This window comes from Squalius cephalus (assembly GCF_949319135.1).
Source record: "Squalius cephalus genome assembly, chromosome: 18".
Lineage (NCBI taxonomy): Eukaryota > Metazoa > Chordata > Actinopteri > Cypriniformes > Leuciscidae > Squalius > Squalius cephalus.
Genome location: NC_137139.1, coordinates 23,750,765 through 23,770,284, shown reverse-complemented (window position 1 = coordinate 23,770,284; position 19,520 = coordinate 23,750,765). Strand labels below are relative to the sequence as shown.

The window sequence follows — 19,520 nt, the reverse complement described above, 5'->3', positions numbered from 1 at the left end:
TTTGCAGATGGAGTTGTGAAATTATACACCGTGGGGCTTGAAGAGGAGGCCAGGTCTCATCTATTCACCTCTAATCTGGTAAATTGAGTCAAAAAGGCTGACTGAAACAGGAGAATGAGTCGAGCCAAAAGCTGTAAACACATTTTCCGAAGCCCCTGATCTGCAGACTTCAAGCATGCACAATAAATCTGACGTGAAATCATAATTATAAAAGCAATTAGCTGACCCTGTGCCGCTCGCCCTTGGACGTGACAGTGAAAATTCACACAGAGCCCCTCCAAGGCGGCTGGGACAAGGTTGGTGGGGGCGGAAAAGTGCAACACAGCAACAATAAAACCGCAGGCCTTTCCTGTATCATTAACCACAAGCTCAAACAGCTCAGGACACGACAGTGTCAATTGCAACAACACAAAATAAACTTACACATCTCACACAAACACATATTTTATCGGTAATTCCTCAACCTATTTATCCATCTCCAAAATGCACATACTGTATGAACAGGATATTGTCTTACACCAAAACTGCGCAAGTGAAGGTGCTCAGATTATGATCCAACTAACAAGATATGTTTATTGTATTAAAGACCCCCTGTGGTGAAAATCAAGTTTTTAATGTCGTTTATATGTCTATGTGGTGATTTTATTAGGCTATGCTATAAGACAAACAATGTGCAAATTCATGTCAACACCATTGCTGAGTATTTTCTCCTTAAAACTGCAGTAAACTGTTCAAAAACGTAGTTTGAAATCGCCCTTATTCTCCAAGTCACAAATATGTTGTAACCTAACACGCATATTCATGTGTCCACGTATACTAAATGAAGCAAGGGTTTATAGTTAAAGGCTATTTTAAGGCATGAAAAAAAAACTTGGTGATCAAAAATTTGTTTTAAGGGATAAAATTATTATTACTTTAATACTGTTTAAACATTGCAAAAATATGCAATTTATACACCACCATTCAAAAGTGTGGTGTCGGTAAGATATATTTTACGGTTTTAAAAGAAGTCTCACAAAGGCTGCATTTATTTGATGAAAAATATACAGTAAAATCTGTAGGGCTGGGTTGAAAATATAAATTTCTCAATTTTAATCCATTTTCATTTTGATGAACCAATATCGATTCTTAAAACTCAAGAATCTCGATCTTTTGGTTTATGCGGTTTTCAGTTGATGCGTGACTAAAACTTCAGTAAACATTATTTGTAGCATGCTTTCCATCTAATGCATTGCTTTGTTACATATGCCGGTGTGATGTATCTCAATCTTCAAGCAGAAGGAACTGGATGAAATATTCTGAATGATACCAGAGGAGGACTGGTCCCCCAACTGAGCTTAGTTTCTCCTAATTCTGTCACTGATGGAGTCAAGGTTCGTTCCCACTGTCGCCTTTTGGCTTACTTAGTTGGGGACACTTAATATTCAGCAATATTATTGATTTGACTGTACTGAGGCTATTGGATAAGAACTGAACTGAGCTGGACGATGACATCACGGTTTTCTACAGAGCTGCTTTATAATTTAATTGAACTCATTTCATATTTGATGATCTTTATACAGTTATTGAATGAAACCAAATCAACACTTAACTGACCTCAGCTGAACAATGACACTAGTTTCTTTTTAGAGCTGCTTTACAGCAGAATTGATCACTGTTTGCATCATTGAATCATTATTTTTCAGTTTATCCCTGTGAAGCTGCTTTGAAACAATCTCTATCGTGTAAAGCGCTTTATAAATAAAGGTGCCTTGACTACTTTTGATATGAAACAGTCTTTGCTTTCAAATTCTGTCAATTTTATTAAGAAATTCAAGCAATAAATGCCGCTTTGGCCGCTCTGGAAAATATGTTCTACCAATGTGTGGTGCTTCAATCAACCTAGCCAGATCCTCAAAGCAATCTCTCAGGAATGAGAGACCTCTCATTGGCCCGCTCATCGGCACCTAGTGACCATCATCCCCAACAATCATGAAATATCTCCGTGGCCTGTGCCCCCATGCCAACCATAACTCTCCTTTACTGCAGACAGCTCCAATAAAGGATTACAATTACAATTAAAGTAATGAGCAAAGGGGGGGAAAAAGGGAAAAGTCCAAGGATGGATCCCCAGGCAAATTAAATTGCAGCACAGTTTGAAAGTGAGCACAGAGTAAGTCTTTTGGGTTATTACTGGCTAACCACCCCTCATTCCCTCAATAATTAACTTTCAAGTTTCATAATCAGGAACTGCAGAATTGAAACAAAAGTGAAATGCTGTCCCAAAATGTCAACAGCGGCCCATGAACCATGAATATAAATGAGTGCTCCTGATAGTCACTGATACTTTCTGCTATTGGTGTTCTTTTACACGAATCCCTGCGAGGTGGAAGCTCATTCTCAAAACCAACATTTGAGCAACAGATGTCTCCATGCCTAGGGCAAGCAAGGTGTACGATATAAAGAAAATAATGGTATAATTAAAACAGAGCGCCAAGGGTACGCAATGGTCAATGCCACAGGCTATAATGTCAACATTGGCATCTCGTCAGGCAGACCCCAATTCCTCAGCTTTGGGTATGCTGTGTCTTTTTTCCAGCGTGGTTGTGACAGCAGAGGGGCTCCGGAAATTCAGAGACTGCCGAGCCAAAACAGATCACTTCAAAGCGCCTTATTTAACGCTTGCTAAATTTTTCATCACAGTTGCTTAATATCCTGGGGAAGGGGAGCTTTTGAAGTTGCGGCGAGACCGGGATGTTCTTCTAACAACTTTCCTTTTTTTTCCTCCCCCCTCCTTTCACCTCCTCCCTCTGCTCCTGCATCCCTCGCTCTTTCCACAGGAGGCCAGTGATATTTGGGGCGCACAGTGGAGCCCCAGCGGGCAGAGAAGGGATGGGAGAGCATCCCATGGAGCCGGCAGTTACCATGCCAACACGCTGAGCGTTACAGTCACAGGCGGTAGATCGCAGAAGGGTACCGCAAAACACCACTGGAGGGAAAGATATTTAACCTTTCACACACCTTTGAGGCAGAAAGCCCACCACAGAAGACTAAAAGGCAAACAAGAGAGCTGACAAACATGGATTCTGTGAGTCAAACAGCACTGGTTCTCTGACAGCCTGAGGTGATATTTAACTCCACCAATCACGAATATGGTTAAATCTTTTACTGCTACATTTAAATTCAGATATGTTATTCAGTTGGGAATTTATAGGCATTCTATGATGTAATAAATGCAAAGGCTGATTTGCCTATACTTTCAGGTATAGACTGAAGACAGAGAATGGGGGAAAAGACAAAGGAAAGGGAACATGAAAAGAAAGAGGAAAAGAGAAAAGGGAAAAAGAAAAGATGAAGGAAATGACAGGGAAAAGGAGTGCGGAATGGAAAGGCAAACGGGAAGGGGGAAACAAAAAGGAAAAGGAAAAGAATGTAAAGAAAATTAGAGAAAAGTAAGAGGAAAATGTAGAGGAAAAGAAAAAAATGGAAAAGGCAAAGAACAGAACATAAGAAAAGAGAAAAGAGAGAAAAGGCAAATGTAAAGGGAAAAATGAGAGAAAAAGAAAGAGAAATTAAAAGGGAAAAGAAAGTGCAAAGGCAAAGAACAGAGAGTAAAAAAAAAGGAAAAGGAGAGGAAGGGGAAATGTAAAAGGAAAAAAGAGAAATAGAAAGAGAAATTAAAAGGGAAAAAATAAAAGAAAAAGGAAAGAGCAGAATTTAAAGAAAATGAAAAAGAGAGAAAAGGGAAATGTAAAGGGAAAAAGGAAAAGAAAAGGCAGAAGGAAATTAAAGTGTAAAAGGCATGTAAAGGAACACAAGCGTAAGGGGAAAGGAAATTAAAAAGAAAAGACTAGAAAATGACACTGAAAGGGAAAAAAGGTCAATTTAAAGGGAATGAAAGTAAAAATGTAAATGTAAAAATTTAAAGACAACAACACAAAGGAAAAGAACAGAAATAAGAGTAAAGGGAAGAAAATGAAAAGGAAAGTTAAATGAAAAAGAAAACTTGGAAAAAAGGAAAGGACCAAAAAGGAAAAGAAAAATAACAGAAATGAAAAGAAATGAGAGAAAGAAAAGTGAGTGGGCGGTTAAAAAAAAAGATTAAATGAAGTACTGCGCAGTGTGTGTAGTGTGTGGTAGCGGGACAGGCCAGGAAGCACAACCCCTGGAGGCAAGAGCTCAACCCTGAGCGCGACTGGTACTGGGTTTGAGTGACAGCGCAGGTCCAAACCTGTTCTGGCTCAGACTCCAGCCAGAGTCGCCTGCCACCGAGGAGCGAGGGCCGCCCATCCGGCGAGGTGAGTCAGAACCTGTTAACATGACTGGTGTCCCCAGCCTGACACCCCGGCACTCGCGCCCAGAGCCTCCCTCCAGCCCTGCCACTACTCCCCTTCCGCTCATCCACATCAAATCCTTTCAGACACAGATTTCAATTATTCACCCCATCCAAATAATGCCTTGTGACATGAATTATCCAGAGCTGTAATAATCCACTTAACTGGGAAAGAGCAGCTCATCAAAAAGAGAAAAGCAGAGGAAAAAAAGGGGGACTTGTCAAGCAGTTAGAAAGCCAAGAAGCCTTAATAATCGGCATTTTTCCCCGCTGTTAAGGACAGTGCTTTGAGCATGGCTAGATATCATTCATAGCAGAAAATCACATCACACAAAACCGAACAATACACAGCCTAATTGTCCAATGATAGTAAATGTTCCATAGATAATCCAAGAACTTCCTAGTTTAAGAGCAATAAAAGAAAGAGAGCAGTTCCGCTGCTGAGAAGCACACTATGGGGATTGGTGAGGATTACTCACATTCACAAAACTACCTACTAGTAAGTCATCTACGAATTAATGCTCAAATGTTTTGGGGAAGGTTACTTTTTAAAGTAAAGCATTACAATATTGTGTTACTCCCCCAAAAAGTAACTAATTGTGATACTTAGTTACTTTTAATGAAATGAATGCGTTAAGTTACTTTGATGTTACTTTTTCTCACCTGTGCTGGGCTTTCTCGTTCGTATTTAAATACATTTTTGGCATACGTAAAGGCCCTTTGACATCAAAAGTGACGGCTGCTGGATTGCAGAAGAATAGGATACAGGATAAGTTCAACACACTTCAGCAATAAAAACAAAACAAAATGAAACACAGATTTGATGTTTATCTAAAATCATTTTTGCTTATTAGTATGGTTGAATTGGATCACTGAAGGTCAGCAGCAACTGACTCACGATTTCTCTCAACATGGGGACAAGAGACGAGTCGGTCAATAAATGGGAAAACAAAATACACTTATTTGAAAAAGTAAATCAGATATTTTGTTTTTAAAGTACTGCGTTACTTTAACAGTTACTCAAAGTAATCTGAAGTAAACCTCCAACACTGATTACAGTCAATGACATCTTTGACATGCTGAGAATGACATTTTATCAAAGAAAAATCATGATCATACACTACGTTAAGTTTCTTTAAAGAAACATTTATTATTATGATCAATGTTAAAAACAGTTGTGCTGCTGTGATACATTTGATATAATTCTTTGATGAATAGAAAGTTAAAAAAGAAGTAGAAATCTTCAAATAAATGTCTTTTTCTGTCACTTTTGATCAATTTAAGGTGTCCTTGCTCAATAAAAGCATTTTCAAACTCCAATAAGACTAATTAAAGAGGTAAAATCTCTGTAAAATTCAGCCTCAACTGGGTTAATCCTTCTATAACACAAAATAAATTTGATAAAAGACACCAACGACCTAGAAATATCGGCCTTGGATGTGGCTTGTCCAATCATATTCAGAGCAGGAACTGTACATTCTTATAATTAACCAATTAAACAGCAGGCAAGACAAAACAAGAAAAGAAGTACAAAATGTAATTTTCGCTAACATTTCTGTTTTTAGTCCTCTTGTATTTTAGGCATATGGTAATAATAATAATAATGTAATGTAAAACATTTCTATAAAAAAACATCTTCAACAAAACTATGTAGAGAATAATGAGTGCAGGTAAGCAGGACTTCTGAAACTCACCAGCGCTTCTCTTGGAGCCGTGTCTTCTCTGGCTGGAGCAGCATTCTGAAAGAAACAAGCCTTGTGTTACAGCGCAATCTAGTGGGAGAATTTATGACTACATGTGATTCTAGTAGAGTACAGCACAGGGCACCTCTAACAGGAGGAAAAAAACATTCTGTGCAGCCATCTTTCATACTGTCAATATGATAAAAGGCCTTTAAATGATAACACTATAATCATCAAAAATCCCTCACCAGAAATATACAGTAATGTTCAAAAGTTTGGGGTCAGTAAGATTTTGCGTATTTAAAAAGAAGAAAATATTACATTTATTCAGCATTAAATTGATCAAAAGTGACAGTAACATACATAATGTTACAAAAGACGTCTACTTCAAATAAATGCTGATCTTTTGAAATTTCTATTCATCAAAAAAAATCCTGAAAAAAATATATCTATCATGATTTCCATAAACAAATATGACCACTGACAATGTGTTCAATTGACCAATTTACTCATGGAGCCGCATTAAGATCTCCATGTCTCTGGGATTGTACAATATGGGGCCTTTAAAATGAAGATACCAAAATAAAAGTTTGATAAGAACCAGAATCTAAAATGATATTAAGATATCTTTAATACTTATTGAGTTACAGGCATGCAAACTTGAGGCTTTTTTCCATTTTTGAACTGTCTCCGTTGGTATATAGCCTAATGCAACAAGGATTGCTAAAGTGAACAGATTTAACTAATAGACCTACCAATTTCTGTGTAAAAATAAAATAATGCTGCCATCTCTCTAAAGTCATTTTTAGCCCACCGTAATTTCAGCTTCAAATCTCAGGTAAAAATTGTCATTTTGACCCCCTCTACAAAATAGTAGATTACTCAATAAATATGCATCCATAACATCTAATATGTGGCTTACTTCTTCATTTATGTATTTCTTTCACCATACAAAAAATGATCAAAATCAACATTTTTAGTCGGGGACCCAGCTTTTTTTTTTATCAAATAAATGCAGCCTTGGTTAGCAAAAGAGACTTCTTTCAAAAGAATTTTTAAAAAAGGGTGAGGAAAAGGGCAGAAATGATAGGATACAGATAGGATCATAAATCTGAGAAGAATATTGTCCTTAAGATGTCCCTTCATTTAAACTTAATGATGCCTCTATCTGTTAGCCTGCAAGAGGTGAAACTCAAGTTTCACTAACCCTAATGTCTATATTTCCATTCAGTTCTTGGCAGACTATAGAGTTTACTGCATTACTGATTGCCATTAGATGCCTTTATCAACATCTGCAATTGAGCCAGGCCTGGCACTTTCTTTGTAGCAATCACAGTTTTATTTCTGATCAGTGGACGATACCATTGGTTAAATCCACTTTAGAGCACTAAGTAAGCCTGCAAAGTTCAAATTAGGATATTTAATTTAATAATTAATTAGCCATTCATTTGACTCTTTTAAGCAAAACGTATTAGTCTCCCTAAAGCAATTTTGGGTTAGGTATACTGTATTAGGCTCAAGCACATAATAGTAACAGTTTTAACAGTTCAAAATTTTGGAGTCAGTCAGATTATTAATGTTTTTGAGAGAAGATGAATTTGTACCACTATGAAATATTATTTCAATTTAAAAGAACTGTTTTCTATTTTAATATATTTCACTTTTTTTCCCTCTAACACATGATCCTTCAGAATTCTTTCTTTCTTTATTTATAAAGCACATTTAAAAACAACCATGGGTTGACCAAAGTGCTGTACATAAAACAAATTAAACATTTAAAACATTTACAAAGGAATAAAATACATAAAACTACATAACATATTTTAGACTAACAACATTTGTTCAAGGAAATAGGATCGAAGCATAGATTTAAAAACAAAAAGAGATAGTGTTCGGATGGCTACAGGGAGCTTGTTCCAGAGTGTTGGACCAGAAATAGAAAAAGCTTGATCAACACGGTGTTTCAATCTATTCAATATTCTAAATCAATTCATTCTAATATGCTGATTTGCTGCTTAAGAGACATTTCTTATTATTTTTAGTTTTTAATCATTGTGCTGCTTAATGTGGAGAGTGTGGAAGTGTTTGTTTGTTCTCAGGATTTTTTAAAGAATATAAAAATGATTAATTTATTGATATTTTTCAATTAATTTAAGTGGTAGGCAGAGTTTTTCATAAACACTTTTTCAGTCACATTTCGGTCCGAATGCAATGATAGGATGCCATACCTGCCTGTTAACCTATACACTCTGTTCACGTCATTAGCATGTTCCATAAAACAATTCCCCATCGTCCAAAATTAAACAATTCCCCATCGTAAGTACACACTGATGGCCTAAGACACGAAACGAGCGGTTTGTGTGAGAAAACGAACAGTATTTATATAGTTTTTACCTCTTGTAACACAGCCACGTCCAAGTGATCTGGTGCAGACTGGTGCATAGATATATACACTAGATGTCGCCTTGGCTACGCAGTTCTTAACGAATGCCGTAGCCAAGGCGACATCTAGTGTATATATCTATGCACCAGTCTGCGCACACGTCACACAGCAGGATGCGAGTGCGCCCTCAGATCACTTGGACGTGGCTGTGTTACAAGAGGTAAAAACTATATAAATACTGTTCGTTTTCTCACACAAACCGTTCGTTTCGTGTCTTAGGCCAACAATGTGTACTTACGATGGGGAATTGTTTAATTTGGACGATGGGGAATTGTTTTAATTTGGACTTCTCTGTGCATGCTCTTTGAGACAGTGACCACATACCTGCATAATATGACTGAGAGACAAGAACGGTTTGACCTAAAAATATCAAAATTGAAACTACTGCGGAAAAAAAGACAGCTACATATTGGATGCCCTTGAGGTAAGCTAAAACATACCAAAATTTAATTTCAAAGTGAACTATCCCTTTAAGCAGACTGGTAGACAGACAGACACTGAGCACAGCAAACAAACAGCAGCCACCTTTTATAGTTCCTCCTGAACCAAAACAATGAGCTTATGCTGCGTTCACGTCATGCTCTAATTGCAAGATGGCACCCCTGACATTCTACTCAGAGCTGTTCACATCCTCAAACTCTATGGCAATTTCTGTCAACTATCAATGCGATCTGCAGCAGTCAGGTGGTACAAAGACTTTAGATAGATATACAAAGATAGTGCACTCATTTTAATGGGAGAAAGTGCAACATGGAATATGGCAGATTAAGTCCCGCCTTCTAAATATAAGAGCCAATCGCTGATTGATAAAGTTGTTGCATCACTGCCGTTAGAAGCTCCAGTTGCTACAGAAACACTCAGTGTTCTGAACATGCACATGCGCATTGGCGGATCTAGTAAAATACGCTTTTTAAACGCTATTTGAGCATAATAAACAACATTTATGGGGCAGTCCATGTCAGATTTTGTTGGTGATTTGAAATGTTATTCAATTGTGTTCTGCAAGATGTTTTTGAGATTTCAGGATTCCCCCATTCAGGTAGACAGGACTTGGTCTTGGATGCCCGAAATAGCTACCCGGAGGCGTTGCAAATACGGCCACCTAGTGAACAGACTTTCCTTGAAAGGGACTTTGGTATAAGTCGGAGCTCTCAAAGTTGTTTGCATTCATTATTATTGTAATGTTTTGTGCTTTGAGACATGAGGGAATTTAACGTGGTCTCTCGTGGCGCTTTGCAGACTCTGCTCTGGTCTGGTGATGTGCGTCATGTGTTTTGGAGGAGGAGTGGCTTTGGAGACGCTCTGAAGGAAGGGTGGGATCTTAAGCTTTCAAAGCTAGCTCGCTATTGCTAGCCCCTAAACTGCACACCCTAGCTCTAACGCATCCTTTTTAAATAAAATGCATTCTTTAAAACAAACAAACAAAAAATCTTACTGACCACAAAAGTGTAGGCTACATCACTATATTTTTACCTGCATAAATATTTAACCTAGGGTAGGCTTACTAGGCTACTCTGTCTGCTGTGAATGTAGTAGACTGAGAGCTGCAGACCCTCCAAAACCTGATTGTACTAAAGGCATTTCAATACTCCCAACTTCTTATTCAGGCTGGTTCACACTGTCCCAACAAACGGCAACACTTCAAATATTCTAAAGCTGGCAATAGATTTAGTATGTTAAGAATCATAACTGTAATTTTCACACTGCACCAACACAGACCAAGAGGGTTAACACAATGACTGAGCAAAACTCACTCAGCAACCGTCATTAACTAGTACTCATAATACAGGCTAGGCGACGGCGTCCTGTATTAGGCTACTTGCAATAAATTAATTCAAAATAAGCATCTTAAACAGTCATAAAATTCACCTATATTTGTATATGTTTACAGCATAGTATTTAATAGATAAAAATGCATAAGAATAATCAACCAAGAAGATTCATATCCTATTCTTAAATCTGAGACATTAAATGCATTACAACAGCATTTAGTTTAAGGGATAGGCCTACTTTCCCCAAAAATGAAGAGTCTGCCATCATTTAAAAAAATCTAAATATGCAATAGAAATGAATGGTGGATGTCATTCTGCCTAACATCTCGTTTTGTGTCCTAGTGAAGAAATTAATACAGGTTTGGAACAACATGAAGGTTTGTAAATAATGACAGACTGTTCATTTTTGGGTGAGGTATGCCTTTGTTGCTGATTTATATAGCACATTTTAAAGGTTATAATTAATGCTTTACATATTTTACATAATTTAAAGGGATATATAAGACTCAAGTTTAAAATCATTTTAGAACATAAAGATGAGTAAAGAAAAAAAATACAAGTAATACAATTTTATTAATGGGTTAACGTAATAAGATATGCTATTAGAATAAAAGAATAATATACAATATATATTTTAAAAAATAAACTCTGACTTTATTATAAATTATATATCTAAAAATTATGTTTATACATTATTTAATGTTTTTCCAAATATCGACTGTCCTCCAATTATATTGTATCACCCCTGAATCTAAGACACCATCTCTCTCATTTACCGTTCTTTTACATTCAGGTCTGGCACATCAAGGTGGGTAAATGATGACAGACTGTTCATTTTTGGGTAAACAATCAATTTAATTTGTTGCTGAAACATTGCATTAATAAAGCTTTTACTTTAGCAGTAAACACAGAAAAAAACTTTTCTGAGACTAAGACAGATGAGCACAAGGAGGGATCCCGCATGTCAATTCGTCCCCCGCACTTTATTTCAGGTTTTCATGTGAAAATGTAAATCAATCTAGATTCAAATTTAAAGAGATAATATATTCTATGCAAGACCGGACGTTTTTTCTTATCCAAAACCAGGCAATGTAAGCATTATGAAGTGTTAACACTCTCATGTAATGCAAGTTTCATTCATACTGGAAGCCAGAACTGAAGAGCCATACTCTTACAGAAATTCCAGAACGGACTCATAGAAGTAATAACTTAAGACATTCCAGGAAATCCTTATATAGACAAGGGCATCAAGCTATGGCTGTAACTGAATAAAAAGCCAGAAACATTTTGACTGATGAAACATGAAGACAATAAACACACGATTACGACGATATTTTATGTGTTTTTTTTAAGCCATCTCTGGGAATTGTTATAACAATAATAATGCAGTGCTAATTGCCATAGCCTTTATTACAGTATAGAAAGTAGCCTATGTTCTGCCTTCTGTGATTAAAAAAAAATAATACTTTTTTGCATTGTATAAAATCCATGATTACTTAATGCACACTTGTTTGTATTACATTAAACCAATCATTAAATTGGCATTAGGAAAACATAGGGAAATATTTTAGAATAGAAATGATAAGTTATTGTTCAGTGTATTTGATTTCTTAGCCAATTAAAAGCAAGAAATAAAAGATGTCAATTACTGGTTTTAAAAATATGGTATGGTGAAATGATGGTTACGCCCCTGATGTGACCTGTGTCATGTTTTCAGGGTCACTGACCCCTGACTGAACATAACAAATAATAGGTGATAACTGTCCCCAAGGTGCTTAATTTTAACAGATCCAGACACAAAGATCCGCCGTGAAATCTCCCGAATGCACTATTCTCTGTGGCCTGCACCTGTCACACACATCTGTCTTACTGCATGGGATGACAGTGAGCAGGACGCTAGCAAACCAGCTAAAACTTTTTCCTAAACAACATGGGACAGCCAGATTATGAGTATATCAATAATTAAAACGTGACAAATTGTGCGTTTACTATGCAGGTCCACGGTCGAACAAGCAAAATACAAGTTGCTAACTGGAGAAATTTTATCAGCTACCTGATTTTGCTGGTCAGGTTGGTCCGAGGATGCCATCTTCTCAGAGCTACTAGCCAGGAAGCTAACGAAGCTAACGGTTCAACTGTGCTCGATTGCTTTAGTCTGAACCAATGCCATTCTTCTCTCAATGGCTCTGGTCTGAACTAGTGATACGAAGTTCGAGTCTCACTGGGCAGTTCTTTTGAACAGTTCGTTTCAAAGAACCAGTTCAAAGTGATGATTATTATACACTAAGAGTTCAGTCCGGTTTTGTAAATCGGTTCAATTGACTCATTAAAAAGATTCTAATCAAAAGAACGATTCGCTCACATTACTATTCGAGCAGCACATTTCAAAACACGGAAGCAGAAATATGTCAAGCAGAGGGTGACAATATTAAGTTTAACGGGATTTATGTGTATTCCGACTCAAAAATAACACCCAAGAACAAAGTGTGAGGCACTGAAGATACTACATTATGCACTCTGAACTTTGACTATCATCATGACAGAATTAAAAGTATGTAAAGTGTGTAACATTAGTCGACAGAAGTGTTATGGGCTGGCTGTGACCTCTCTGGATCAACTCAAATTAAAAGGTGGGTTTGAAAATAAATGAGTTCACTTCACCCTGAATTCAGGTGGAAGTTTATATGACTTCTTTTAAGTGCGCCGTTAGAAACTTAGCATACATGCAGAAATAAACAGGATTATAAAAACTTTTAATTTAGGCAAATTGATTGAATGTAAGAGAAAAGTTTAAAATAGCCTAATTTTAGAACATAAAGATCAATATAGACACATGAGAGTAATGTTTAATTAATGGGTTAAAGTATTAATAAGAAAAATAATAATGATGATCTAACTGATAATTTATTTAAATATAAATACATTTAAAAAATCTAAGGTTTTCGGAATCGATTCAGAATTGTTAAAGAGAGAATCTTTGTGTACAGGAGGATCAATTTTTTTTTTTTTTATAAATGAATAAAAATATTATTTATTATAAATATAGCACAACTGAAACAAAAACAGGTCCTATGACATGCTAATAGTTCAGCCAAAAATGCCATTAAAATTAATGTTACATTACATACATTCTTTAATGTTTTTCCCATTATTGATTTCTCTCCAAGTATTTTGCATCACCTCTAAATATGTTAAAGAGGTGTGAAGGCATTTTCAGCATGTTTTTTTTTTATCCAATAAGCCTATATGTACATCATTTCCTAACATAGCTCATTGTCTGTTAATTTCTATGATTTTTTTTTTTTTATTGGATTGTAATATTCCTACTGTTTTATTCAGTTTATACCCTTGACAATGTTTTGAATCAAGTTAACCCGAAGTTATATATATAGTTATATAACCCGAATGTTTATATATAAATATATATATATATTGAATAACCCAATTTATTATGCACCATGAAAATAGCCAAAGCAGCTGGCATGGCTTTAAAAAGCAAGCAAGCAAACAAACAAAGTAGGCCATTACTCATTTCTTAAGATTGACAGTTAATTCATCCTGTGCTCTATTTGTCATTTGACACATTCTCTTCATCTCTCACAGGGGGTGAGGTTCTAGGGTTTAGTCCCAGTGCATCAGTCTCAGTGGTGCTAGAAGAAGATGGGACCATCGTAGAAGATGAAGCTTACTTTCTGTGTCTGCCAGCAAATACAAAATTCATGATGTTGCATGCAGATGAAATATGGATGCATACTCATCAAAGTGAGATATAGCCTATTCCAGCATATTTTTATTACTATTTGTTCAGCTCATCATTACTAATCTAAACTTATTATGATTTGTCTAGTTGATGGAGGCACAGCACAGCCTTGCATAGAGTCTGCTAATCTGGAGATAGATGGAAAGGACGATGTTGATGGGTTTGAATCTTGGCGCAGTTTGGCAGAGCAGCTCAGACAGGACTTGGCCAGTATTATCCTTATGTCCGAGGCAAATTTACAGGTCTGCTTGATTTTGCCTTTTTACTTTGCCACATAAAGACCTCTATCCTTTACATGTATGGTTATATTGTGTAAATAGCTAATGTTTTACTGTGGTTTTCAGAGAATAAATGTATAAAAATGTGTTACAGAGTTTGATTGAGGTGCCATGCTCAGATCTGGCTGCGGCGTTGAACTTCTCACAGCAGAAAAGCCAGGTCCTACAGGACACGCTGCAGAGAATGCTGGACCGCAGGGAAGACGAGAGACAGTCCAGAGAGTTACTGAGGCTCTATTTGAAAGCCATGGAGCGAGAAGGCGCCTTGGACCCACAAGAAAAAAGTAGGAATATGTTTAAACATGCCATATATTATGATCATCAGATTTTGTTTTTGAGGTCTACTAGAATAGGTTTTCATGCTTAAATGTTCCAAAATATTATTTTTCACATATTTTACATTAGCCGCTTTGACACCGTCGGGCCAAACCGTTCCATTCCGTGCTGATCCGGCCCAGCCGGTACAGATGTGGTTTCATTTTGCTCTGTGGGGCTGATAACGGCCTCTCTTTGGATTGTAATATAAATGTGTCAGTCTTTGCCTTGGTAATGCAAGGGTTTACAGACGGTATAAGATGTAAATAGCAACCACGTTATGGAGGATGATCGGATATTTCTTTTAATTTTATTATTAACTTGTGGTAACTTCACTCAGATAGCATGCTTGGACAGCTACAGAGAAACTGGAAGCCAGGCAACAGACAAGTGACCGATCCTGAGTGACAACGTCACTACACGCATTTTACCAGCACGGTTCAGCATGGTTAGCCAACCGCGCTGAAAATTCCGGGAATTTTCCGGGAAAGAACGGCTTGTAATAGTGACGCGCTGAACAAAGCTCAATGGGGAAATATAACAGGAACCGTTCCTTACTGTTCGGCTATTGTTGCAGCACCTCTCTTCCCAGTCTGTCAGTAACGCTCTGTTTAGTTCCTGTCTCTATGAAGCCCCTCCTTCCGAAAAGTGCAGTGTTCTCTGAATGGTCGACTGCTTCAATGGACGCATGTTTCAGAAATGTCACACTCTTTACCATAACGCAAGTTTCAACACACTACTAACGCAACTCTACCAGGCCTCACCCCCTTTTTTTATGTATGCCTTGGGCGGAAATTATTTAAATGAATATTGTGACGTGTACTTTCTTGGAAGAAAACTCAAGACTACAATGGAGGCGTTTCAGGAAGTTCAGAAACAGTGCGCGCAGATAGTAGATATATAGAGAATAACTCCCTATGGAGTAGACTTTGTAACTTTGCAGACATGTTTCATGCTCAAACAGCAACATTACACACTAAAGAAAGTAGAAAATGTCAAATAAAAATAGGTCCTCTTTAAAGCAAATATAGATACCAGCAATATTATGAAAGATCCCCAAGTTAACTGTGACACCATGTTATTTACTGTGTTGCTTTGACTCTGCTGCCACTAGATGGTGTCGCAGAGCTATTTTAAATATTGTACCAGTTCATACAAGTTCATTTCATCATTACTTGGTGGAATGAAGAAAAGTAGCAGCCTAGATGATCAACAGCTTATCTGTTTTTGTGACAGCCCTAATCTTTCCAGCGCTTTCGGGATGTTAACCACTGTCATTGCTGCAGGCGCTAAACTAGATGAGACAGATGGGGTGCAGGTGGAGGCCGCAGCAGGGTTCAGCTCCACAACGCTAATGGTTCTGAAGGACAAAAAATACCCAGAGACCAGACTGTCCAATGAGGAGCTACAGGTATGATATCCAACCACAACAGTGTTGTAAGATTTCATAAAGTCTGCATGAAACAGAAGTTGCTATTAGTCTTTTCTTCTCTATTGTGACATATCTGAGTGAAACGGGAATTGATTGGATGGTTGTGGTTTGCTATTGCTGTGATGTCATGTGAGTGACAGGTTGTCCCACCTCACACCAGTAAACACATCATCAGAGAAGAGAAGAGATGTTTCTGCAAGAGAGGAAGTTATTTTGATTAAAGATTATGAGGGTACATTAATTTTAAAAAAAAAAATGATGTGCACAGACAAATCATTTAGAATAAATACTCCAATATTCCATAAAAAATAAATAAGAATTTTCAGTTTTGATTTCATGGTGATTTTAAGCAAAAAAAAGTTAACATTTATCATTTTAATACACTAGAGAGTGAAAGGCATGAACACTGTTCACAACCCATTCTGCTTCTGTAATCTGAGTGTAACAGGATATTCAACTGAAATGAAATTGAAGGCAGGACTTGATTTTTATCCATTGGGAATTGATTGAATTGTGGAAAGTAGGCATTACATACCTTAGGGTCAATTTTGATGTCATGTAGACTTAAAAAATAAAATAAAAATAATTGTACTTTCAGTCATATATCAATAGGGGGCACTCACACTTTTCAGTGGTATGAATGAGCGTAAGACACAGGAGTATCTGCAAACAGTTTAATAAAAAAATGAGTGTTTTTGAAAAAGAGAAATACCTATTAATTATATTAATTCATTCATATTAATAAAAATAATGATGCTTTTGTGTGTTTGGTAAATTAAGATGACTAATTTAGTATTATGGTCTCATATATGGATGCATTTGTTTATGTAGATGGTGATGAGGCAGGGAGTGGAGGTCATGATGGAGGTGTTGGGATCGGACAGTGAAAGGACATCAGTGCTGGTCCAGGCATGTGAAAGTGAGCTCGGTAAACGCCTAAAGCGAGTTCAAGCCCTGCAATCCATCAGCGCTCAAAACCAGTCCACTTCACAACCACAAGCTGAGAGAGAGACCCGAGCTAAACGCAGCAAAAAACACACGCACTGACAATATACAACACATTTATTCTAGTCTATATTCTTGGACTACTTCATAACATTTCATGTAAAAAAAAATAAGCCATTTTTTTAGAGACTGATTATTTCGATGAAAGTATATTGTATGGAAATGCCAAAGTTTTTTTTATATATATATATACAACATATGGATTAAGAACTATTGTTTTCTTTAGTCAGTAATCCACATAAGTGATTTTTTTTAAAGCTATGTTTCTTATACATTAGCTTTAATTTAAGCCACCACCAGTCATTCAGGAGGTTGTTTGGTGATAACAATCCTATACTATGTGATTTACAAGTTAATTGGTGAAAAAGAAATAACAAAGCAAGTACACAATTTATTGAAAATCTAATGTTAATAATTATTTCAAAAGGGAGTTAAATTGATTATTGATTGTTCCAAATACAACATGTCCAATCTTAATTTCATCACCTGTAATACATGCTGGCAGACATGGCATTTTAATACCTAATAGAAACATTTAATGCTGCTTTATGATATTGCTCAGTGAAGGAATATATTACAGTGGTATTGCAAGGTTCACTAAATGTGTCAAATTGAAAATGTTAGCAATTAAGCCCATGGGGTGCATATTTTGTTGTGGTACTGTTCACAACACTACTTGAAACGTCAAATGATGTCAGATATTCTTATTAGACTTATAAAAATATTTTGACATTTAGTTTTGGGCATGAATGTAAATTGTATTATCGAGTTCCATAATGATTAAAAAAATATTTCAGCTTGTCAGAGAGCACTGAGAATGGTAATGCATGTAGATAAAATTTCCATTTGATAAACTAATGAAGAGACCTGCTAGTCTGTTCCTATTCACCAAGAATGTCTTGTTAAAAGCATCTTTTTCCGTGCGGATGTAGTCCTACCTTGCGTTGTAATGAGCATATGTAAGCTTTGATTGGTGTTGGGCGGGGTTGTGAAGACATTTGGACAGTCTTGTGCTGTTTTGTGGCTGTGATGTTGTACTTTTGATTTAAATTTTTGAATTCTGGCCATTGTTAGACTATATGCTTGTGATCAGAATATCAATTCAACAGAGATATAGAGTTGTTACCAAGGAATTCATTAGACTGGTATGTATGCAGTCACCAAGTCTACTGTTCTAGTCTTGAAACCCTTAACAGATTATTTCCTCAGTAATCAGAATAAAGACAAGACTGTTGCAAAGTCATGTCTTTATTCTGATAATTTTTACCTTATATATTTGACAAGCTTCCTATTTGTGTGGTAATTATAATGGTAAGTCTTCATCTGTTGGTCTTTATAATGTGCATATGACGTATTAGAAAATAAGCAGCCAGATTAAATGCTCTTTTTAAGGAAGCTTTTTATTAGCTGCCTCTGATTGTTGGTATAATGTCAGTGTGCCGGATCAATGCGTGACACTGCGCCCACCCTGCCCTCACATCACTGAACGCTGACCACCTGAAGCAAGCAAATCAACTGTGAATTATGTACTATCTACCAGACAAGCGTGACCACAGCTTCAACTGGGGTCTGTTGTTGCATGATGGATTGGCTGTGTCATGCAGGGCACAACCACAGTGCATTGATCATTCACTGAATCCTGCTAGCATACTGAGATTAACAGGCTGAAGAATATGTGAATATGAGTCTAGAAAAAGCAAGATATCAAATGAGACTAGTTGAGTTGAGTTGAAGTAAGAATATATGTGTGTGTGTGTGTGTGTATGTATTTAACCCTATAAAGCCTACTGTATTATATTTGATACATTAATTACTAAAGGATTTTTATAAACATAATAATAACTTTATTATTCTTAAACATAAGAATACATTTCAATTTACATTTAATCATTTACCAGACACTTATCCAAAGAGATTTACAAATGAGGAGAATAATAGAAGCAATCAAACCAACAAAAGGGAAACAATAGGCCTATGTAATTGCTGTGACTAGTCCCAGTTAGTCTAGCATAGTAGCCAGGTTGTTGTTGTTGTTTTTGTTGTTTAAATATAGAATAGTAAGTGTTATTTATATTTTAAGATGATACATGCATATTTGAACATCTCACAATCGTCGTTGTATTGCATTTCATTGCACGTTTTGCCCCAATTAAAACTAGAGATTTGACTTAGTAGCCTAGCTTAGTCTGTTAAGTATACTGTATAAAATTATAATTGATTTACATTACACGCTATCAAAATTCCGTCTTAATTTTTGTACATATAAATAATATCTGCAACAAATGGCATATTTCTGCTCAGTTTGGACCTCTGAGTAAAACTGGCCTACGTGCGTTTTTCCTCCTCGAGTGTGAGGTGAGCTCTATATTCACAATAAGCGTGACGCAGTCAATCATGCCACTATTCAGAACAACAGCACGTTGCCTCACATTGAGTAGCTCACATTTTAAACACAATATTGCAAGTTATTTTTAAATGAAAATAGTTCCATATTAGGTTAAATTATATGCGACCCCGATTG

The 19,520-nt window shown here is 36.5% G+C and overlaps 2 protein-coding genes across 3 annotated transcripts in view; one reads left to right on the top strand and one right to left on the bottom strand.

Moving 5' to 3' along the window:
• pex14 (peroxisomal biogenesis factor 14) overlaps nucleotides 1-12,388 on the bottom strand; it is a 66,992-nt gene extending 54,604 nt beyond the window's left edge. The window contains exons 1-2 of one of the 2 annotated variants that reach the window (XM_079849518.1): nucleotides 12,263-12,388; nucleotides 6,007-6,051 (exon numbers count right to left, since the gene is read on the bottom strand). In XM_079849518.1, the coding sequence (XP_079705644.1) occupies nucleotides 6,007-6,051; nucleotides 12,263-12,298 (81 nt within the window). In that variant the 5' untranslated portion in view covers nucleotides 12,299-12,388. The remainder of the gene's footprint in view (nucleotides 1-6,006; nucleotides 6,052-12,262) is intronic. The other variant, XM_079849519.1, reaches the window with a different exon arrangement.
• Nucleotides 12,389-12,410: 22 nt separating this feature from the next.
• On the top strand, nucleotides 12,411-18,827 carry dffa (DNA fragmentation factor, alpha polypeptide). The gene is made up of 6 exons (XM_079849520.1): nucleotides 12,411-12,839; nucleotides 13,813-13,971; nucleotides 14,057-14,211; nucleotides 14,342-14,531; nucleotides 15,849-15,973; nucleotides 16,826-18,827. The coding sequence occupies exons 1-6, from the start codon at nucleotides 12,746-12,748 to the stop codon at nucleotides 17,039-17,041; spliced, it is 939 nt and encodes a 312-aa protein (XP_079705646.1). The 5' UTR covers nucleotides 12,411-12,745; the 3' UTR covers nucleotides 17,042-18,827.
• Nucleotides 18,828-19,520: the final 693 nt, after the last annotated feature.

Coding starts and splice junctions, on each gene's coding strand:
- dffa (XM_079849520.1), top strand. CDS start 12,746: ATGACAGAATTAAAAGTATGTAAAGTGTGTAACATTAGTCGACAGAAG. Junction 13,972..14,056: donor ATGGATGCATACTCATCAAA/GTGAGATATAGC, acceptor TGATTTGTCTAG/TTGATGGAGGCACAGCACAG. Junction 15,974..16,825: donor TGTCCAATGAGGAGCTACAG/GTATGATATCCA, acceptor TTGTTTATGTAG/ATGGTGATGAGGCAGGGAGT.